This window comes from Triturus cristatus, chromosome 10 (genome assembly GCF_964204655.1).
Source record: "Triturus cristatus chromosome 10, aTriCri1.1, whole genome shotgun sequence".
NCBI classification, from domain to species: Eukaryota; Metazoa; Chordata; class Amphibia; order Caudata; family Salamandridae; genus Triturus; species Triturus cristatus.
Window position 1 is genome coordinate 906,603,176 of NC_140593.1, and position 24,572 is coordinate 906,627,747.

Here is a 24,572-nt window from a genome sequence, read left to right on the forward strand (position 1 = left end):
TGGTGTGGGCATAGAGAACAAATGTATAGTGTCGCAAAAATGCTCATATTTAACTCCCAGCATTTTAGGGAGAGCTCTTCATGGACATTGAAAAGGTAACACAAACTTGGTGGGCATTCTTAGTGCCCTTTGTATGCAGACAGAATTTCCACCAACATCGACGGACATTGGTAAATCTTACACAGAAATGTTTCCCCACCTTTATCTTTCAAGGCAGAGACAGCGTTTGAGTAACTCCAGTAACGATAAATCCTCAATAAAACAGATTTTCAACCACAATCTTAGAAAAGGTTTTATATCACCCGAAAGGAACGACAGGAAATACACAGATCACACTCGTACTCAGGATTAAGGGCCATATGTAGGAAGCCCAATACCGGTCGGTAACGGCCGATTTTCGGTAAATATCCCGTTACCGACCGGTATTCAGGCTTTTGGTATGTAGGGGGCACATTTCAGGATTCGGTAATTTACCGAATCGGTAATTTTACCGATTCAGTAAATACCGAATCCTGAAATGATATGTAGGGGGAGTGTGTGGTTGTTGTGGGGATTCGTTATTTACCACCAACTAAAAGTTGGTGGTAAATGACGAATAGCTGGAAAAAAGCATTTTTTTGCACTTTGAAGTGTGCCATGTGGCAGACATACATATGTGTGCCACATGTGCACACATGCAGGAATCAGGGGTGCAACAGGGTGTCACTGTGACACCCTGCCACCCTTGATTGTGCTCCCCCCATTACCGAATCGGTATTTACCGATTTGGTAATGGTAACTGGCTTCCCATTGATTCCTATGGGCCTCCTGGCCCATAGGAATCAATGGGAAGCCAGTTACCATTACCAAATCGGTAAATACCGATTCTAAATTACCGACCCATTCCGAATCGGTAAATATTACCGATGGATTACCTACATATCATTTACCACGAATTTTACCGATTCGGTATTTATGAAGTGGTAAATGTTAGGCTACCTACATATGGCCCTAAACGTTTTAATCCTAACTAATGACATAGCATTACCACCCCTTTCCTCCTTTCACTTCCTTGTTCCATCCCATTTTCTATTTTCCCCTCTTACTTTTTCACTCTGATTCAACTGCCAAAAAAATCTATTGCTTTTTTTAATCTTAGTTGTATTGCTTGATGATCAGCTGAACAAATTATACAAACTAGAGATGCTCAAGTATTAATCACACCTCAGTGGTTTCATTGAGTGACAATGGAAGAGCTCAGCCACTGTTGACACACCTAGAAAGGGCTAATTATTGTGAGATTCCTGGAAACTTTCAGGGAGAAGCAGTATTCACTGGTGGTGGCGGAGGATTTCCCAATTAAAAGGCGTAGCTCCGAAAGCCTCCCTATAAAGTTACGTAAAGGAAGTGACGTCCTCGTCTAACCGAGTCTGTGTCCGAGCAGGGTGTTCATTCTAGCTCCCGCTTGAGCAGGCAACGGATATGGCTCGCGTGCTGCCGGCTGTGTTGCTTCTCTGTGTGATTGCAGTCATCAGCGCAGCAGCGCGTGGACATCCTCCAAGGAATGTCCACGAAGGTGTAATTTCAACAGCCAATGAGAACCACGACGGGGACCAAAGCAGAAACAAGCGACCGGCCGCCGGTATTGTGCACAGCCCTGTGAGTACTGCAAAACTAGATTGTTCAAATGTGTGTTTAAAGCAGAACAACCCTGAGACAAGCGGCCGCGTGTCATAAGTGAGCCCCGGCAGCGCTAACATGAGACATGGTGGCCCAGGTTTAGAAACACGTCATGGAACGCAGCGCTGACCCTGTCAGTTGCATTGCATGACAGGGGCAGAGCTTTAAGTGGGCCGGGTCCCTCCGGGCCTCAGGTCCAGTCGTATTTTAGAATGGACATTGAAATGGGTCCCTATAGGGCCGTATATTCGCGCCCTTATCTTTACTGAAGATTCTGAACAATTGATTTAAGGAATGTTCAAGTATTCCATCTCAGTGATTTTGTTTCCGTTTATATTTCGCATGTTTTACTGAATCTTGCACTCCACTGGAGTGCTAGCTATTCTCGGGATGTTGTGTATTTAGTTTTTTGTGGAGCATTACTCTGGTATAGTGCATGCATTGAACTAGGTCAGCTCCAGCTGTTTATAACGACCATGGTTGAACGCTCTGGAGCTGAGGCTGAAGGCAGTGTGAGTTTCTCACAGTGCTGTCAGTGGGTCAAAAAGGTGCTCAGAATACACAGTCACCCAATCCTTGGCTTCACTGCCGAGCTCACAGAGACAACCCCTGACAAAGCCAATAGTCAAGGCTGTATTTAGGTGTATGCCAGTTGTTCTGTTATAGCAAGAACAGAAACCACAGAGAGACCCCAAAATACAGGTCCGGTGGCACACTATGATGTGGCGTAACGGCCAGAGCAACCGACTTTGGAGCTAGGGAACCAAATATGAGTCTCAGCGTCGGCTCAACAACCTGTGATTCTGGGCAAATCACTTACAGGCACATGCATCAAGAAAAGCTTTTGCGAGTCCTTAATTGCGAATATTAAGGAATCGCAATTAAGGACTCGCAAAAGCCTATGCATGTAGGAATCGCTAAAGAAATAGCGATTCCCACAAATTCCTTAATTGCGACTCGCAAATTGCGAGTCGCAATTAATGATTGGCTTCCAATTAAAGATTGCGGGAGCAATTTGCGAGTACCAGTAGGTACTCGCAAATTGCTCCCACAATTTCTAGGGTGCAAGGGTGTCAAAATGACACCCTATTGCACCCATGTATTTGAAATCTGCACAAATGTTGCATACACACATGCTCTAAGGGCATGTGTGTGCGCAACATTAAACTTAGAAAAATGCAAAAAAGTGCATTTTTCAAAGTTTTAGCAAATTACCATGAAGTCCAGCTTCATGGTAATTTGCTCCCGCTAATAGTGAAATCGCTATTTTTTACACTTTAATGCATTGCATTTAAGGAATCTCAATTTGGGATTCCTGAAATGCAATCGCTATTTAAGGAATCGCTATTTTGAGATTCCTTAAATAGCGATTTTTGCATTTGGGATGATGCATCCCAAATGCAAAAATACCGGTCGCAAAGGGGCAGATTCTGAGAATCTGCCTGTTTGCGACCGGTTTTTAGGTTGATGCATGTGCCTGTTAAGGTCCCTGTGCCTACCGAAAATTAATGTGTCCTTGTGTAATGCAACTGCTGCTCATGTGAAGCGCTCCAATACCTTAGAGTTGAGTTTGCACTATAAAAAACTGCAACAGAAAAAAAAAATTGTTTATGTGCTTAAGCCACGTCTCTACCTACATAGACCATGCCCCTTTTTGAGACCTCCCCCTCCCACACACAGTTTTCATCCCACTTAAAGCCCAGAGAGTGAGAGTGGAAGAAAGAACCATATCTACAGAGATATGGTGCTGTCCTGCTCTATCCCTAGCACTGGCACAGAATTATGCTGCAGAGCATCATGCTCATACCTTTGCGCAAAGGCATGTGCGTGATGTCTAGCATGGGTAGGATAAATATTGTGCCTAGACAAACTTGAAAACCTTTTCCACTGCAGATGTGTGATGTAAAGTGCAGCACATATGCAAGTCGGAAACGTTAGGAGAAATATTAACATTCCTCCTTTTACCCCTGCTTCAAAGCAGCATTATTTGTTTGTGCAAAACCCTGTCTTTTATTGTTAATAGATAGGGTCTTGCATCAAAAACCATGTTTGGTTGCATGGGAATGCCCACGTGCCACTAATGGAATGTCCCGTGAAGCAGAGTATCGTAAAGCAGTGCAAAGCGTTACTTTGTGTTACTTAGAGACAACATTCCAGTGCAAAACAAGCTTTGCTCCAGAAAGTAAATCCCCAAAAAGCATTTGACTTGGTTTGCATCACTTCTGTGACACATACTCAGGGCAAATTGTTTGTAAATTTGCCCCAGTCTCTGCTACTGTTTTAAGCTGACGTGTGTTTCATGTAGTTGAAGAGTCTGGTCTATCTCACCTTCTTAGACAGTGGTAAAGGGTTGCTTGTGACAGTAAATTGAATGGAATGTTTGCTTTGGCTGGAAATGTAGCAACATTTGTTGGCATGTCCACTGTAAATAACCTTATAATAATATCTTGCATATACAAAGCAACATTACATAATTAGAACACAAAAGGGCACATAAAAGCAAAGCAGTCAAAAGAGAATTAAACACAATACTCACAGTATAATACAACGTCACGTAGCAATAATGCACCACAAATACAGAGAAGCACAAACAAAAACAGAACTCACCACCACAACAACAAAATGCCACATAACAAATATGTGCAAATGTTCTAGTCACATATTAACACCTCCAAAATACTGTTTTTGGAATGAGGTGGTAAAAGGTGTTTGGGGCAAGAACTGCCTTAACTTACCACCTAATACCTGAAATAGCACCCGTCAAAAATCTTTTGTGATCCAGCTCTAGATTTCAATACAGAGGCAGGGCTGCGAGGCAAAGGGGTGTGTGGTGACTAGGTGTGATTAACTCCTGACTTTAGTGTGACATGCTTTTGGAGGTCTGAAGTCAGAACACACTGATATATTTTGGATCTAAAACATCTGTCAACACCTCTGCCTCCCACAAAGGCATTTTAAAGTTCATTCAAGTTAGCACCAGCAATAAAACAGAGCTCTGTCGACATTAGTGCCCCATCAGGTTTATTGCACAATGGCATTGTAATTCTGCAATCCTGTGTGTGGTTTGGAAATATCATTGGTGATAAATCCTGATTGGGTAATTACCACCTGGTGGTAAAAATTTCAGTCATTGTAATACATATGCCTGTGCATTTTGCAGTTAAATAAATGCAGTTGAGTGTTAAATGTACCAACAAGCAAATTGATTATTTATTTTAGGAGATTATTGGAGTGTTTTTCGAATATAAACATTTTGGGGTATATTGACAAGGCACTGCACCACTGGAGCATCACCTTTTTTGAAGTTCCATAGGTGCACAATGCTGAGCCATATTTAGAAGGCCACACAAAGCTACCCTGCAGACTTTTCATGGCCTGGTAAATATGGCCCCCTTTCACACATTGCTCTGCGCGAAAGGGGCATTCCACGAGTGTTTCTGTGGGTGTTCCCTTACAACACTTAATTCTGATGCATTCCCAATGTTATAAGGTTTCATAACGTGGTAGTGCGTCAGATTCCGATGCCTCCCCGGGGGAGGGATTAATGTGGCATAACGAGGAAAAATACCTTTATTTCTCCTCGTTTTCTCCCCTTTCTATGTGTGCTGCATTCTACAGCACACATATAAGGAAAACACCGTCAATTATTGTTTTTGTGCAGGAAGGTATCCCTTGCTGCACAAAACTATCATCCTTGCAATGCAAGAACCCTTGCACCATGGTGCGAAGGTGACTGAGGTGGCACTAGGCAGTCAATTGTGCGCCAGTACAGAGGAAAGCACAGGGATGCGTCATATTGCTGTAAATACGATGCATCCCTGGACTTTCCTAACAATGCAGATAGTGCAGAAAGATGGCTTTCAGTGCTGCGCGGCACCCTTTTCCAGTAAATATGCCCCTTTGTTTTCTCCATCATTTTCGTTTCACCCAGGTAGGTAAAAATAAATCTCGTAGTATGTGTTTTCCTCTGCACTGGCACACAATTGGCTGCCTAGTGCCAACTCAGGCACCTTTGCAACTTATAAAATTGGAATGCATCAGAATTGAGTGTTGCACGGGAACACCTACAACAACATGTTGACATCCAGGCAGGCCTAAACTCAGAAGCAGGCTTTTTCCCCCTCAACAATTCGAAAGGGGAGACACCATTAGATGACTATGGTGTTGTTCGATAAAACCACAACATCATTATAACAGCTACTGGTATAACACACTTGTGTACAATTGCCCTGCGTGTTCCCTGTCAGCCTGTTGTGTAAGTACTGCACCCAACACAAGATTACATGCATCAAATGTCAACACACACGGCAGAGAGGGATCATACTGTTTCTATGACTTAACCTCACTCACTTATTTCTTTAGCCAAACAAAAGTTGCCTAACACACCACATCATCCAATTCAAAATCAGAATTTCTTTTCAACAGATTAGAGAGAGGCTTGGCTTTAGTTGCGTAATCAGAAATGAATCTTGAATAAAATTCACATAAACCTAAAAAAGATTTAACACCATTTTTATCTTTTGGTGTGCAGGTGCCTCTAGAATTGCTTTAACTAAACCTGGTCTTGGCTGTACTGTATTTATAGATATGATATGTTCCAGATATTTTACCAACTCCTTCCTAAATTTGCGTTTTCCTGTTTCAGAACCACTCCTTGCTCTTGAAAGATATTTAAAACTTTATGCCAAAGTCCATCATGGATCATTTAGTCTGGAGCATACATAAGAACGTCATCTTGAAAAATTGCAACATTCATAACCCCTTTTAGAAGATTGAGCATTAGATGCTGAAATACTGTTGCAGCCGAAGCAAGTCTGAACAGCATGCAACATCATTGGAACAATAGTGAGGGCAAAACAAAAGCTATCAGATGTCTTAATTCAGAATCTAACTTTACTTGATAGTATGCACCTGTCAAATCAAGTTTCGTAAAAACCTTTGCTCCATCAACCATGGCCAAAATCTCAGTAATATTAGGAAGGGGGTGAGAGTCAATCCAGATTTATTTGTTTAGCCTACAAAGATCCACACAAATCCTAAGGTCATTATTTTGTTTCCAAGCCACGACCAATGGAGGAAGCCATGTAGATGATTCTATTAGTTAAATTATACCTTTACTACACAGTGCTGTAAGTTCCCTTTCTAGGTCTTCCCTAACATCGCATCTTGTGTTTGATAGGTATGTCACCATCTTTAATTTTTATGTGAGGTTTGAATTCTTTATTTTAGCCAATTCTCCAGAAAATACCCTGAGGTAGTTACTTAGAATTTCTTCCAGTGAATTATCATCTCTGATGGCTAGGACCTTTTCCTTTGCACCAGGGCATAACATCATATCAAACAGTCCTTGATGGAATCCCCCAAGTATATTCAGGCCCTTGAATTCCAACACATCTTCAAAATAGCCAATTTTGCGACCCTCATAAGAAAAATGGGCACTATCCGGTGGTAGCAATTCTCTGTTGCCCCATTTACTTTCAAATTAAGCATGAATAATATTTGTAATGCATGCACCAGATTCAAACAGTAAATGAAGATTTTTTTGGCCTACTGCCATATCCAAATAGGGGTCAATGCAATCCAGGTCACCTGTTCTCACATTGTCATCACTTATAACCATGACCATGTCTCTTACATTTTAAATCATGTCATCCACCTCATTATCACTACTGTCTTTGACATAACTAATCATTGTTGTAGGTTTCTTATGATCCTGACACACTTTAGCAAAATGTCCAGTCTTGCCACAAGACCGACATACATTTTTAGCTCGACAACATTCTCCAGCTCTGTTGTGACAGGAATTGCCACATCTGAAACATATATCAGTGTGTTTGAAACCTCTCTTCTGTGAGAAAAATCTATTTTGCCTTTGGAAACATCAGACGTCAAACATACAGGATTAACTGATACTGCCTTTCTGTCCTCTAACTCTTTAGTAGATTATTGAGCCATTTCAATACTCTTGGCCACTATCACACTTTCCTCTAAAGAAGGATTACCTAACAACAACAACTTTTGTCGAATAGCTCTGTCCGAGCAATGACTTATAAATTGATCCCTTACTAATTGAGCACTAAAATTTTGCAACTCATATTCAGCAACTAATTTCCTGAAAGCCGGAATATACGTGTCAACTTCTTCATCCCTCTGTGATTCTCTTTTAAAAAACTTGTGCAAAATAACTAGACTCAGCTCAACATCACACCTATTGGCCAATTTCTTTTATTGCCTCTTGGTACTCATCTAACTCTGGATCATCTGCCACCACCACAGCCAATAACATTTTGAATGTTTCCCTCCTTTCAAACCCTAGGGAATAGAGTAAAAGAAACTTCATCTTTTCTGCTCTAAATCTGTGTGAACCAATGGCACCAAGATACGTTTCAAATGCGTCCACCAGGAGGTTCACCTGGTGTCTCTAGAAATGGTGGTGGTGGGTCCACTGTCTGCATTGTATATTATTAACAACTTGCACTAATCTATGCACTTTTTTCAAAGATGGAGGATTTTATTTTAACTATAGGTAACCACGTTTCAAAATGATGCCACAAAATCTTTACCTGTGTCATAAATTACAGATTGTACAATAATTTTCACCCCAAAAATACATTGATGTTCAAAGATGAAGTACTGGTGTGCATTTCACAGCTGTGTTAGAATAACCTGGTAAAGATGTGCATATCACCGTGCTGACAAGCACAAGGTGTGTGTGTCACCGCTGATGAGATGTGAAATACTTCCACTGCTAGGCTTCACTTTGCATAATTGCACAAATATCATCAGGGCTAATGTTGCACAATTCTACACTGTTGCCTCCAAGCAGACGTTTAAATAGCCATTACTGCATAACTTTACGCCCGTGTGATGACAATATTCAAAAACAAGCTTGGACGTGTATACAAAATCAATTTCTTGATTTTGAATGCCAGTCCCTCAAGGAAAACAAATACCAGCCTTGCTAAGTGTAACACTTGAATGTACTTACAATGTCCCATGTACAAACCATCCTGCCTTTCAAGCTCACTGCTCCAACGACACTGAAATACCTGCGCTTCCTGCTTCACTTGTTTTCCTGCAAAAACACGATTCTGTCGCACTTAGGACCACCCCTGGTAGGGGGAGTTACAAAAAGGCGTTCAGGGATTTTCTGGCAAACATCTGATCATCCCCGAAGACAGAGCCTTGAATAGATGGGAGCCATTGCCGAACCACGCTAGCGTGACATACGTTGCTTGACATCCCATGACTTCCTCATCAATCATATCAATATACGATGGACTCCACAGTTTGGAAAAAAGCGTTGTACCGTGAGTTCTTTGCAGGTCTTTTCTAAAATCATCACCACATCAGTCATGTAATGATTGCACACGAGCCAAGGTTAATGTTAATACGTTTATAAGAAGAGCGCAACACCAAAACCCCGCAGACATTTATCGGCATCAGTTGGTGAGTGGTCATGCAGTGCAGTCCCAACGGTCAGTTCGGGAAGCGCTCGCGACCACCAGTATGATGCAACACGCTGCCCACACAGTAACCATATACGCGGGGCAGATAATACAGACTGCTCTTGGGTTCTATAGATGCATACCTGCTACAGAATAATTAGGATGCAATTGGTATTATTATAGGAGGAAGAGTGTGTTTCAATAACTGCATTATATAAGTAATAAGACCGCCCTGGTTGCAATTGGGTCATAGAACCACTGGTATAATTATGCAGCAGGATTGACTACATTATGCAGCGTCAAAAGACAAATTTGGGGGTGAAATGCAGCACATTCTGAAGCAGTTGTAGCTATTTTATCATTTTTACAGTCGTTAACACTGCCTGGGCAAACGTTTCACCTCATCATTCATAGTTTAACATCTAAATACACCAATCAGCAACTGAAAAGATAACTAGCTTTCTGTGACAAAAAAACTTCCACTGCATGGTAACACAAATGGTAGAATTTTTATTAAATTTTAACTGTTTGACCTGAAAACAAAATCCGATTATGTCGCAGGCGCAGCAATTTCATAATTAGCAGCTGTAGAATTGCATAATTTGAATGGGACTGTGTTGTAATCTCCCATCTGTGTGCCCCTCCCTTTCTACCCTCTCCTGCCCCTTCCTCCTCTGCCATTGCAGGTTGGTCATCATTTCATGGGTTTTCTCAGCAGTGGTATTTGGTGAAATGTTTTTTCACTATCCATGCCACAGATACAATAATAATCTATGTATTTGTTACATAATAGGTTATCTCACGTTGTAAGGAGTGAGAATAAAGAATGCCTGACAATCAGAAAACCAGGTTTTCTCCATGTTGTATGTAGATGTACTTCTGTGCAACATACTCTGGGTGAATCCACACACTTATGATCCATGATACAAAGGTGACTTCACTGGTCCCACCATAGGGATGTAAAACTGAATATTGAATGGAAATGAATGCTTCCCTAACATTACCTTCAATATTTGATCAGGTTTAATCATTTTTGGAAAATCACTTTATCCTCCTCTATCTCATTTCCACTGGGAGTATGCTTCAGTGAAGGACAAAATAATGGGACAGAGTTGACTATTGTATGTGGCAATAAAACCCCAATCATGCTACACCTTTGCATAACCTCTTAAACAGTTGCATCGAACGGCATAGCACTATTCATATAGTGGTGCAGACAAAAGCACAGTCCGCCGAATAGGACTCCATTGGTAACTCTTTTAACAGCTGACTACAGTAGTTAATGGCTGGCGGTGACATAAGCACTCTAGTAAATTGCCTGGCACACAAATCAAGTCCATGGGAAGTTATTTAAAAACGTTTAGATCTGTTTTAGCTAGAAACGACATGTTGAAACAGATGAAGGATTATACAACTGTGTCAAATTCAAATTCACGTAGAAAACGCAGCAGCTGCTCAATCATATTTTTCCAGATACATTGGCATTAGCTGATCAAACTGTAAGTCCTTAGAAGCAAACAACCACCAGCATTAAGCACTACCGAAAACTGGACACCCATGTGGACTCATTGCCGGTGTTCTGTACCGGCACTTATTTCTAAACACTGGCTCCTATAATGGGATTACATCACATGGTGGGGATGCATGTTTATTCTTTAGCTGAATTTATCAGCTCTGAGTTTATTTAAAAATAAGTCTAAAACATAAGTAATGCTTGTGCTGGCATTCTGCAGCAGTGTCCGTGCTGTTTGTGGCACCACTGGTGTGAACTCCTATGAAGTGCCTTGGGACCCTGGCACTTAATTTCTTACAAATTAAGCACTGAGACTCATTATGCCAGATGTAAGATCATAGTATCTTTCGCACTTCCTGTGACATCTCCAGTACAGTTGGCAAAAATGAATTTGGGTCTTATCAGGGCATTTCCAAGAAATCATGTTTTGGGTTGAGCAATGAAATATATATAGAGTTGAAATGTAGGCTAGTATACTTGAATGTATGCATTATATAGTTACATAAATGACAGGCCTAGTCACAGATTCTGAGTGAGCCTGAGTTTTCTGACCCCCTGCAAGCTGCTCTTTGGGAATGGGTCTGTATTCCAAGTTGGAAAGTATTTACTACACCTGGTAGTTATCTGGTCCAATGAAATCCTCACACTTTTGGTAAGTTTTGGCACATCAAAGCTGCCATCATCTAAAAGTAGACAAGTTTACAGTATTTACTGTAACATGTAGGTTTTGGTTCAGTAACTACAAAAATCGGCATGCTATTGGCCAAAATATCAGAATAAGTGATAATTATCACATGTGATAGATTCTGAACATCTGGGTGTCTTATTTTTCTGGATGCGAAAATTATGTACCCATCTGGGGACACTCGTAATTTAGGCCATAAAGTATTGTTACATAGTGTGATTTCACTGTGAAATTGCATACCTAAGATTATTAAAATACATTGTGGTCCCCTTACCAAGGTTTCTGCATTTATCTGTTTAATGATTTGTTTAAAGGTATACAATACAACCCCAGTACAAGCTTTACAAAGGAAGTGAATGAATCATTGTTTTCCGTGTAATCACTTACCAGCACTCCCTACTATTTCCAGAAAAACGGCTTCACCCAACAATGTCAGGCATCTATACGAACTCATCCAAACTAGAGTAAAAAAAACAGGAAACTTCCAGTCTTACATCTAAGAAGCCCATTAATTCCTAAACAGGATTCTTGCTACAATCACCTTGTGCACTTATCACGTAACAAATTAGGAATTAGCAAGCTAATTAGTAATTCCATTTCTGATTCTTGTGGTAAATCCTCATTTTGGACAGGACTTTCACCTAAAGGAAAGGAAAACAAACACTGATGATAACTGCTCATGCTGGGCCCTTTGTAATTCAGAGGCCACACGTAATGAGGATCAGTGTGGAAAATGTTACTCTCAACTGTCATTGTTTCACTGCTAAATGCATGGAAATATGTATCACTTCAAGACATAGACAACAAGTGGCTCCATGTTTGGCAGTCTCGGCCAAGATGCCAGAGATGCGTGTGGAGAAAAAACTACCCCCTTGTTGCAAAGTCATCCTGGGCCCTGGGCATCGCCAACTTTTTTGCTGACTGATACTAGTGGTAACTAACTTTGATTGACCCTGGCCTCTGCCTAACCAGGGCCAGGGCCAGTGCTATGCTGAAAGAGGCACTTAGAATACAATGAAAACACCTACTTACACAAGGGACCTCCCCTCTAAGGCCCTAGTACATAATAGAGCAGGGGGATTGTAACTACCTTTATGTCCCTATTATGTAATAGGGCATGGCAGTTTAGAGACCAGCAGCCCTTTCTGTAGTTGCATGTGTGTACTGCTGAAATCCAAGGGCAGTTTAAAACAGCCCTGGGTTGTAGGAGTGCTTTTAAAATGCAAATTGTGCCCAAACTCGACTTTCGTGTTTGGGGTACTTTCAACTTGATAAACTGCAATTTTTGGGCTTATTAGGTACCCCCAGGGTCTCCCCTTCGTGTCCCAGGGGAGGAAAGTCATGGATTTATAAGGAGGACCCTTATAAAATGAGTTTTAGATGCCCTGAATTAAGTGAAATTGCACATTTCACTCCCAATATTGTGGTAAAGTGATTCCCAAAATCAACGTTTGTACTAGGCGCACTGTGGAGTGAGGATCTGCAATATAGTTATATATTCAGAACTCAAGTCTCCCCTCAGTGTTCCAGGGGAGGGGGGTCCTGACGATATAGGCAGGGTCCTTATAAAAGATGTATTTATAGGCCCTGGTTGGTCTAAACGGCCCAAATCATTTTTCCCATTGCAAATCGCCTGCCACATAAGTTAACATTGCAAGAAGTTATTAACTAATAGTTCCCGCTAGGAGAATCATAAAATACCATTCAAGGACTTCCTAGAATGGTGTTGATAAATCCAACAATATGGTATTGTTGAATTCCTCCTAAAGTGCACAGACAAGAAGTTATAAGCCTGTAAGCAAAAATTCAGCCTTCCAGTGGTCTGTCCTGATTGGTCAGAGTTAAGTGGATTAGCCAGGCTCCTTTGATGAGGTGATAAATAGCATAGCCACTGGGATTAGAAAGCTCTTCAGGGAGGGCAGGGTTCTGCTACATAGGAATGCCAGAGCCTGGGGGGGGGATTGTAACCATTATCCTTCAATGGAAGGAGGAGGCAGGCAGGAAGAAGTCAGTTTAATTTACCCCGCTGCTCTTTGAATCCAGCCAGATGGTAGGATTAAGGAAGGAATGAGTAGATGGAAGGGGGAGTCAGGCAGGAGAAGCCAGTTTAATTTACACCTCTACTCTTTGAACCCAGCCAGATGGTAGAATTTCGAAGGAATGAGCAGATGCAAGAGAGAGAGAGACTATGGAGATTAACCATTCTGGAGGTGTTTTTAGCCAGCTCTTCTCTCCGTGCTGGAAAATCAGCCTTGATGAATTTTAGAGAAATGGTGCTCCCTTGGAGAAAAAAGTGCCACACTTTGGATGATGTGGTCATACCCTGGGGTGTTGCCCTGCACATCATTGGACAGAAAGCCCTCCTGCTTGTCCCAGATAACTTAATATAAGCATCTGAGAGGGGCAGAGCCTCTCATATAAGCTACTTGAAACTCAAGGAAGAAGGGTCCATGCTGATAAGTTTAATTTGCAACAACCAGGCCCTGCACTCTGAAGACTGTGTCTGCTGCACAATCTAGAACTACAGCCCTGTGGACTACCTTGCTTCAAAAGGACTAAAGATGGTCTCCCTGCAACGTGTAGCTTACCTGGAACATTACCACCAAGAATCCTCAGCCTGGAGTACTACCAGTGGACTTGTAAAGGTTTTGTCCAAGTGGAGTGTGGGAACTGAAGTCCCAAACATTCAAGGACCCTCTTGGAGCTTCCAGACCCTTGGAATAAGTTTTGGACACTTTGGGACCCTTTGGGGAATTTCAGAAAGAAATTCAAAAAGTTTGTAGAACTTTGCAGCAACTTTGAAAAAAATTCCGTAAGTGGACCGACTCGACCAGGCCAGCCAAATCGGCAACCCTCACCCGTGAGCCGGCCTGCCGTTCAGGTTCATCCCGCTGAAAAGCTCCGGAGGGCCGGCTTCCAGAGTTTTACCAGGAGTAAGCTGAAACCCAAGCCGGCGAACCCTCACTGAATCAGGCTTGATGAAGAGCAGTGAGGGACCCCAGAAAAAAAAGTTTCTAAGTCCAAACATAGCAGAGGTGACTGGGACCAACCATGAGAGTCAAACCGCCCACCTTCATCCATGAGCCGGCCTGGACCCCTGGTTCGTCTTTCTGGAAAGGTCCGAAGATCAGACGTCCACAAGTTTGACCAGGAGCTCGTCGCAAGACAAGCCGGCCAACCCTTCCCGAATCTGGACTGGCTGAGAGCTTCGAGGGACCCCAGACAGAAAAGCTTCAGAAACGTTTCTAAGTCCGAAGGTGAAACTTTGACCAAGACTTATCACGAGGTGTAGCCGCACAGGGCTTCATCTCGGTTGGCCTGAAAGTATGACTTTGTCCCGGTCTAGCATGACCAGATGTCCCAACAGGCGATATAGGTTTCTATGTGCTATATAGTGCTAAATCATTACACATTCATATCTCTGGTTACCAACATTGTATTTTGTTGTTTTGGGGACATTTTAAAGATAATAATATATCCTATTTTTATAGAGTGGTGTTGGATTTTTATTGTGTGTTGTGTCTTAAATATTTACTGAATTGGTGTTTTTAAATGCTTTACATACCTGTCTTTGAAGTGAAGCCTGCCTGCTCGCAGCCAAGCTACCAAGGGTGAAGCATGGGAATAATTTTCTAAGACCTGTACTAAGCCTTATATTGTGTTAGTGGCCGTATTGACAGTGGTAGATATATATTTACCACCACTAATAACCCACGTTCCAACACTCCCCACCTTAGCAGGCGTGAAACACAATTGAGTGCAGTTTTAGAAGCTTGCAGTGCTTGGGCACACTGTTTAATTTGTGCAGGCTGGAATGTTAGCAGGAGATTGGCACCAGTGTTGATCACTTAGACAGGAACTCATTTCTTATCATCAGGCTTTGATTCAGAGAAAGAGAGAGAATGCAATATTTTTAAAAGACGTAGGTAACAGTGACAAATGGAGAACGCAGGGATGGAAATGAATCTGAAAGAATGAGACAAATAGATAGAATTGGAGGGTGAAGGAAGACATGAGGTGGAATCAAGACTAAGCAGCATTGGTATAGGCAACCTCTTCATTCTATGGCACATGTAGCAGGCTCCTAACAAAAAGATTAAGCCCTGCACTTACATTCTTTTAACAAATGAAGCACTGCTATAGAAAAATTCAAGTCCAGGCATTTCTGTTTCTGCATTTTTCATTTGTATTTAATGCATATTCTAAATTTGCCCAGGAATTATTTCAATGTGCATTGTTGTGGATGCAAAATTACTCCCTTCCTCATTCCACATGGTGGCTTTACTGCATTGCTCATTGCCAGAAGCGGCTATAATAATGTTCGCCTTTGATGTACACTCACAATTTATTCATCTGACTCTATTGTTTATTTTTCACTGTTGCTCATTAGGCAAGAGCAATGAGCCACCCATATTTTCTTTCAGTTTAACTCTATTTTTCTTTGGTTAAAATCAATTTAAAGAGACAGAAATTGAGTAATACTGAAGCAAATGAATGCCTTGTGCAAAATTGGAAAATAATTAGTAGTGCCATTTACTTTGAACATGAAAATAACTGAGGTTGTGATCACTTTGCGCAGATGTGTACTTGTGTATTTTAAAATCATAGGGGCATATTCACAAAGGCAGTTTGTATGTAAAGTAGTACTCTTTAAATACTTGCTGTACGCACTTTTGAGTTCTCAAATGTGAATAAATAGGGAACTATCACACACAATTAGTTCAAATAGAAATCACTTTGTCCTTATTGTACGATTACCAGTAGCGAGTTGGACCTTTTGAGGCTAATTCACAAAGGTATGTAAGAGTACCTTAAAGAATATTCCTGTGGTATTATTTCCCTTACTCATAAGGACAACCGTGAATCTGTCCCAATGTAAGGCAACTGCACTTCAAAATATAATGATTGGGTGTTGATTTGGTTGTCATGTCTAGTACTGAATATATTTGCACCTGCAAGGGATTGGCCCAGCAGGTTTGTAGGTGTAGCTATAACTACATGTGCCTGGTGAAATCTGGGTTTGTCTTTGCATGTGGTTATTTTTAGTCCTACATCTACCAATGCAGCGGTAATTTCACTGTAATTTCTGAATGCAAAACCTCATTACCTCCAATTTACCGCTGTAAAGGTACTGGACCCTTGCCACTGTATATTACCTTCAGGAGACTTTACTTAAACATGAAAAATCAAAAATGCATTTAATATTTAAGCCAATAAAGAGTTGTGAGTATTTTAAAGGGTTTTATTTTCCTAGTTAAAAGGGAAGTTTTTCTGACCCTTTATTCATTAGTCAAATATCAATCAGGTTACAGAATTTGGAAATTAGGAAAATATAAAATGAATACAGAACATATTACAGTCTGCATGTTAAGCATCACATGTAGAAAAGAAAATGTGGCGCAAAATGTCAGTCAAAACTCTTAAAGAGTTTCTTAGAAAAGAGTGAGTCTTTCAAGGCTAATCAATAATTAATAATTGGCAAAAATCTTCCATAAAGAGAAATAAATGCATAAGACAAATAAATCTTTTCAAAACTAATTAATTAGTCAAAGCATGAACTTAAAAGTTTTAGCATCTAATATCTAAACCTGTTCTATCCAGCTCCACTCTCTGCCCTGGTCTGATCCTCTGTGTCTCTGTGCTACAAAAGGAGTAAGACAGCCCCTCCTTCACAGACCATCAGAGGCATGTGATCTGCCTTGCCAAAAATATAACGTGCAAGGACTCTCTGAAAAAATATGAGCAAAAGGCCCCCCACCTCCCTCTGTTTTTCCTCGGACGCAATCTCCACCCAGGCTGCACCCGCGACAATCACGTACCTAACCCATATGATGTCTGGCCTCATCTGCTGCCTCTCCTCTCTCCTAAAGCTAAGGCTTAAGGCTGACACGCCCCCTATGGGGTCAATATTTATACTCTAATTCTTGGCAGACTACACTAATAATTGTTGCAGTTTTCAGTAAAGCTTGCACTGATTGGTTACCATAGATGACATGAGGGTTTCACCATCCTGTTCTCATTGCAAATCCAGTTTTAACAAAAGAAGCGTTAATGATAGATATAATCATATATTTCAGCAACATTTACTAGGAAAAATGTTTCAGTCCAGTTTCCTGCATCCTGGGACATCGCACGCAGGATAAGCACATTCCACAAACACTGGTGCATTGGCAGAATAGCAAGAATTTACAGTTCACAGTGGCCTTGAACTAGGTCTTCACTCGAGGCAAGCTGGTATAATCTGTGCATGCTCTCAAATTCAGCACCATTCTCAGCCTTGCTGGATTCCCAGGCAGCCATTTTATCTTAGGCCCAAAAATAAAACAAACACAACAGCATTATTAATTTACAAAATAGAACCCATTCTGTTAACCTCCCCCCGTACTAATACCTTGTATTATTTTTCCTAGCAAAAGCTATTAGTTTAAAGCAGCTTTTCTATTATTTGTGCACATCATGCAAAAATTTTCAATGTACAACATAGCATAAAACATGCACTAGTGCAAATTTCAAAGCGCACAGAGTTAATACACACTCATAGTAACATGATCTAATGTTTTAGATGGCTTTTCATGCAAAAAGCTTTAGCCCCCGCGTAGTGATGGTGCATGGTTAATTAACACACATTAGAAAAAGATGTGTTATGAACTGAATGTACTTGGTCTAAATATGCAACAAAGCCAAACTCTCTTAAGACAGGGAGTGTAATTTATAAAGGAAAGGAGCTGGGAGGAGAGAACACACATTCTATTTTACCTTCAAAGCTAAAGAGGAGTTTTCTCTACACTGCAAAAACACATGTTAATTCAGCACAAGCATTTCAGACTGAAAGCATTGACCAGGCCTCATTTCCTGTCTTTCATTTTGAATGCACCAAAGTGCACCTTTTAAAAAGCATTTGACTAGGCCTCATTTCATAATCTCATGTGCCATGTGTTCTCCACTTGCACCAAAATCTGCGTTATTTTAAATGCAGTCTGTCTGAAGCACAAAAATAAAGGAATGCCTGACTCCAGATGAAATCTGAGCTACATCACTACCTGCTTCTAAATGTGCCTGCCTCAGTACTGTAGTGTTTCTGTTACTTAATGTGCCTACTGTTATGACTGTGTCTTTGTGTGTGAGTGTGTGTAGGTGGGTGTGTGTGTGTGTGTGTTCATGTCAGAGTTGAGATAGTTACATTGATCACATCATGTACTGGGAAATGGTGCATTTAAAGTAGATGGATCCAGTCTCACTGGAAATAACTTGACAGGAATTTATAGACTACTTTACAATGCATTTTGACATAGCTTTCTAAGTAACTAGTAGTCTGGAAAGCAGTCAAATTGTTGATTCAAAAGCACCTCAGGCCTGCTCCAGTAGTTTGCCAGTGTTTTAAATAGTCCTTAAAGTCTCACTCCTTCCCTCTTTTTGGCAATTTTCCTATCTCAGTGACCAGTGATGTAACGATAATTTAGGGAGGCCCTCTACAAGGTAAGTGGAGGGGCCCCCTCCTGACTCTATCAGCGGCTCCCCAGCTGAAGTACAGTGCTGAGGGGCCCCCTGGAGCTTGGGCCCCTCCCCTGCACTGCGGGGGCTTGTGTTACACCCCTGTCAGGGACTCTCTCCCTCAACCTGCTTCACATAATTTCCCCCTCTACTGTCTCTCTCTCTCCATCTATAATTAGCTCTCTCTCCACTCTTTCTTCTCACTCTTATATTCTCTCTCTCTTTTTCATATTTGTTTCCCTCTCCTTGCCGTCCCCATTTTTTGCCTTTTTTCTCCAACTTGCTCCCTGGCTGTATTTCTCCTTGAATCTATCTAACCTTCTCTCCCTCTCTCCCCTTTCAGCTCCCCTGGCTTTTTTCGATTTTCATCTGTCTTTCTATTCTTTTTACTCCCATGTCACATTTTCTCTTGATGTTTCAATGTCCTCTATCTCTCTGGTTTTTCTCTTCATTTATGTCACTCACTCTGATACCACCTTTCTTTTTCTGCCCCTTCTTTCCCTCTTTGTAAATAATTGTTCTCGATCCCAATTTCATTTTCTTCTTGTATTCTCTCTCACCATCTCCTTAGTTTCCAAACTCTCACCTTCAGGCCTTTCACCCTTTCTATCTCTTCTGCCTTTCTTTCTCTCCCAGCCCAGTCAGTACCAAAAAACATTATCTTTCTTGCTTTTATTTTTCTTCTTGTTCTCCTGCCGCTGGTGTCGATAGTCTGCCAAAACATCAGATTAAAAATATCCTCAAATAGTGTGGCGAAAGTTCAGTGATGCTAAACATATTGTGGGACTTAATAACATAGGAAAGAATATTTTTATATAGTTCTATATAATATAATTTTTAATTAGTTTAAACAATGTTAGTTATTTCAGAACTATTAGTTATTGCAATAATATTTGTGTTTAATTTGTTTTAATATAGTTTGTAAATTTTGTATAAGGTATACCTATTTTTTAAATTGTAATTAGAAATTGATATTTAGTAGTGGGTTAGTCAGCTGTAAAGAGTAGGTGGTGAAGGGTTTTAATATGTCCATTATCATTTTTAATTGATAATTATTTCAAATCAAATGTGTTTATTTAATTAATAATGAATTATGTAAAATAATTAGTTATTATTTTAATTAGTTGCTGATTTTCAATTAATTGTTAACTGGTTGGTCAAGTTATTATTATTTTTATATTTGTGGCAATTAACTTATTTTTTATTGTATTCATGTTATGTTTTCTGCTTATTTATTAATGTAATATTATTCATATATCAGTTTTCATATATTTTTAAGATTGTAATTGTTTCCTAATGTTCATGTTTTATGGTAATAGGGTAGGAAGTGTTTTAATTGAAAATATTTAAAATGTTTTTAATTTTTTTATATAAACGATGTCATTGTTAGATTTAATTTTAGTTGTTATATATGTTAATAATAAACGTATTCAAGTCAACAGATTTTTAAAAAATCCAGCATTGAAGCAAAGTGCATCATCATTGAGCATCTGTAAACTACATAGGGGGGAGACTACTTTTAAAATTGTTTTCTTAATAAAGGTAATCAAAACGGTTTATTAAAAACTGTACAGAACAAAGTCAAGTGCAAAAGTGTCTGCCTAGTGATACCAGCATATAATGGAATTACTGTATTGCTCTGAAGGGAAACACCATAAACTACCAATGGTGTAGGATCTAAATCTAAATAGTAATGCCCTTTCCCCATGATCCGGCACCAGCATCAACTAGGGCTCGATCCCAGTACAAGTATGAATGATGGCCTATTGCTTACTGTTGGCTTATTCAATTAATTTCCTTCCCTTGCAAGCATACATATCCTAAAAAGAAGTACTTTTTGACCCATAACTTGTCTTTCCTACGAGTGGGTCGGGTATGCCCAGACGTGGGTCCCATGCTCTTCATGCCACTGGAGTCAAGCTATCCTGGCTGATGAGGGCTGAAAGCCCGAAACCGGTCCTAGGATGCTTGTTTCCAGTCCAGGGAGGACCTGGCTAGGCAGTTCGGGCTGGACTGTTCCCATTAGGCGCAGGGTCAAGACTGATTTGCATATGGCTTGGTGCAAACTGGAATGGCATGGTGAGCAAAAAAACGATGGATTTGATTTGATTTGATGTGATTTTCTGTGACATCTCCAGTACAGTTGGCAAAAATGAATTTGGGTCTTATCAGGGCATTTCCAAGAAATCATGTTTTGGGTTGAGCAATGAAATATATATAGAGTTGAAATGTAGGCTAGTATACTTGAATGTATGCATTATATAGTTACATAAATGACAGGCCTAGTCACAGATTCTGAGTGAGCCTGAGTTTTCTGACCCCCTGCAAGCTGCTCTTTGGGAATGGGTCTGTATTCCAAGTTGGAAAGTATTTACTACACCTGGTAGTTATCTGGTCCAATGAAATCCTCACACTTTTGGTAAGTTTTGGCACATCAAAGCTGCCATCATCTAAAAGTAGACAAGTTTACAGTATTTACTGTAACATGTAGGTTTTGGTTCAGTAACTACAAAAATCGGCATGCTATTGGCCAAAATATCAGAATAAGTGATAATTATCACATGTGATAGATTCTGAACATCTGGGTGTCTTATTTTTCTGGATGCGAAAATTATGTACCCATCTGGGGACACTCGTAATTTAGGCCATAAAGTATTGTTACATAGTGTGATTTCACTGTGAAATTGCATACCTAAGATTATTAAAATACGTTGTGGTCCCCTTACCAAGGTTTCTGCATTTATCTGTTTAATGATTTGTTTAAAGGTATACAATACAACCCCAGTACAAGCTTTACAAAGGAAGTGAATGAATCATTGTTTTCCGTGTAATCACTTACCAGCACTCCCTACTATTTCCAGTAAAACGGTTTCACCCAACAATGTCAGGCATCTATACGAACTCATCCAAACTAGAGTAAAAAAAACAGGAAACTTCCAGTCTTACATCTAAGAAGCCCATTAATTCCTAAACAGGATTCTTGCTACAATCACCTTGTGCACTTATCACGTAACAAATTAGGAATTAGCAAGCTAATTAGTAATTCCATTTCTGATTCTTGTGGTAAATCCTCATTTTGGACAGGACTTTCACCTAAAGGAAAGGAAAACAAACACTGATGATAACTGCTCATGCTGGGCCCTTTGTAATTCAGAGGCCACACGTAATGAGGATCAGTGTGGAAAATGTTACTCTCAACTGTCATTGTTTCACTGCTAAATGCATGGAAATATGTATCACTTCAAGACATAGACAACAAGTGGCTCCATGTTTGGCAGTCTCGGCCAAGATGCCAGAGATGCGTGTGGAGAAAAAACTACCCCCTTGTTGCAAAGTCATCCTGGGCCCTGGGCATCGCCAACTTTTTTGCTGACTGATACTAGTGGTAACTAACTTTGATTGACCCTGGCCTCTGCCTAACCAGGGCCAGGGCCAGTGCTATGCTGAAAGAGGCACTTAGAATACAATGAAAACACCTACTTACACAAGGGACCTCCCCTCTAAGGCACTAGTACATAATAGAGCAGGGGGATTGTAACTACCTTTATGTCCCTATTATGTAATAGGGCATGGCAGTTTAGAGACCAGCAGCCCTTTCTGTAGTTGCATGTGTGTACTGCTGAAATCCAAGGGCAGTTTAAAACAGCCCTGGGTTGTAGGAGTGCTTTTAAAATGCAAATTGTGCCCAAACTCGACTTTCGTGTTTGGGGTACTTTCAACTTGATAAACTGCAATTTTTGGGCTTATTAGGTACCCCCAGGGTCTCCCCTTCGTGTCCCAGGGGAGGAAAGTCATGGATTTATAAGGAGGACCCTTATAAAATGAGTTTTAGATGCCCTGAATTAAGTGAAATTGCACATTTCACTCCCAATATTGTGGTAAAGTGATTCCCAAAATCAACGTTTGTACTAGGCGCACTGTGGAGTGAGGATCTGCAATATAGTTATATATTCAGAACTCAAGTCTCCCCTCAGTGTTCCAGGGGAGGGGGGGTCCTGACGATATAGGCAGGGTCCTTATAAAAGATGTATTTATAGGCCCTGGTTGGTCTAAACGGCCCAAATCATTTTTCCCATTGCAAATCGCCTGCCACATAAGTTAACATTGCAAGAAGTTATTAACTAATAGTTCCCGCTAGGAGAATCATAAAATACCATTCAAGGACTTCCTAGAATGGTGTTGATAAATCCAACAATATGGTATTGTTGAATTCCTCCTAAAGTGCACAGACAAGAAGTTATAAGCCTGTAAGCAAAAATTCAGCCTTCCAGTGGTCTGTCCTGATTGGTCAGAGTTAAGTGGATTAGCCAGGCTCCTTTGATGAGGTGATAAATAGCATAGCCACTGGGATTAGAAAGCTCTTCAGGGAGGGCAGGGTTCTGCTACATAGGAATGCCAGAGCCTGGGGGGGGGATTGTAACCATTATCCTTCAATGGAAGGAGGAGGCAGGCAGGAAGAAGTCAGTTTAATTTACCCCGCTGCTCTTTGAATCCAGCCAGATGGTAGGATTAAGGAAGGAATGAGTAGATGGAAGGGGGAGTCAGGCAGGAGAAGCCAGTTTAATTTACACCTCTACTCTTTGAACCCAGCCAGATGGTAGAATTTCGAAGGAATGAGCAGATGCAAGAGAGAGAGAGACTATGGAGATTAACCATTCTGGAGGTGTTTTTAGCCAGCTCTTCTCTCCGTGCTGGAAAATCAGCCTTGATGAATTTTAGAGAAATGGTGCTCCCTTGGAGAAAAAAGTGCCACACTTTGGATGATGTGGTCATACCCTGGGGTGTTGCCCTGCACATCATTGGACAGAAAGCCCTCCTGCTTGTCCCAGATAACTTAATATAAGCATCTGAGAGGGGCAGAGCCTCTCATATAAGCTACTTGAAACTCAAGGAAGAAGGGTCCATGCTGATAAGTTTAATTTGCAACAACCAGGCCCTGCACTCTGAAGACTGTGTCTGCTGCACAATCTAGAACTACAGCCCTGTGGACTACCTTGCTTCAAAAGGACTAAAGATGGTCTCCCTGCAACGTGTAGCTTACCTGGAACATTACCACCAAGAATCCTCAGCCTGGAGTACTACCAGTGGACTTGTAAAGGTTTTGTCCAAGTGGAGTGTGGGAACTGAAGTCCCAAACATTCAAGGACCATCTTGGAGCTTCCAGACCCTTGGAATACGTTTTGGACACTTTGGGACCCTTTGGGGAATTTCAGAAAGAAATTCAAAAAGTTTGTAGAACTTTGCAGCAACTTTGAAAAAAATTCCGTAAGTGGACCGACTCGACCAGGCCAGCCAAATTGGCAACCCTCACCCGTGAGCCGGCCTGCCGTTCAGGTTCATCCCGCTGAAAAGCTCCGGAGGGCCGGCTTCCAGAGTTTTACCAGGAGTAAGCTGAAACCCAAGCCGGCGAACCCTCACTGAATCAGGCTTGATGAAGAGCAGTGAGGGACCCCAGAAAAAAAAGTTTCTAAGTCCAAACATAGCAGAGGTGACTGGGACCAACCATGAGAGTCAAACCGCCCACCTTCATCCATGAGCCGGCCTGGACCCCTGGTTCGTCTTTCTGGAAAGGTCCGAAGATCAGACGTCCACAAGTTTGACCAGGAGCTCGTCGCAAGACAAGCCGGCCAACCCTTCCCGAATCTGGACTGGCTGAGAGCTTCGAGGGACCCCAGACAGAAAAGCTTCAGAAACGTTTCTAAGTCCGAAGGTGAAACTTTGACCAAGACTTATCACGAGGTGCAGCCGCACAGGGCTTCATCTCGGTTGGCCTGAA

General features: G+C 41.1%; 1 protein-coding gene across 3 annotated transcripts in view; it reads left to right on the forward strand.

Moving 5' to 3' along the window:
• The first annotated feature begins 1,410 nt into the window (after window positions 1-1,410).
• The window catches only part of LOC146796230 (uncharacterized), a 137,649-nt gene continuing 114,487 nt past the window's right edge, over window positions 1,411-24,572 (forward strand). For all 3 annotated transcript variants that reach the window (XR_014969905.1, XM_085630183.1, XM_085630184.1), the window contains exon 1: window positions 1,411-1,638. Coding sequence is in view for 2 of the 3 variants with exons in the window: in XM_085630183.1 (XP_085486309.1) it covers window positions 1,462-1,638 (177 nt within the window). In the remaining variant the exon portion in view is untranslated. The remainder of the gene's footprint in view (window positions 1,639-24,572) is intronic.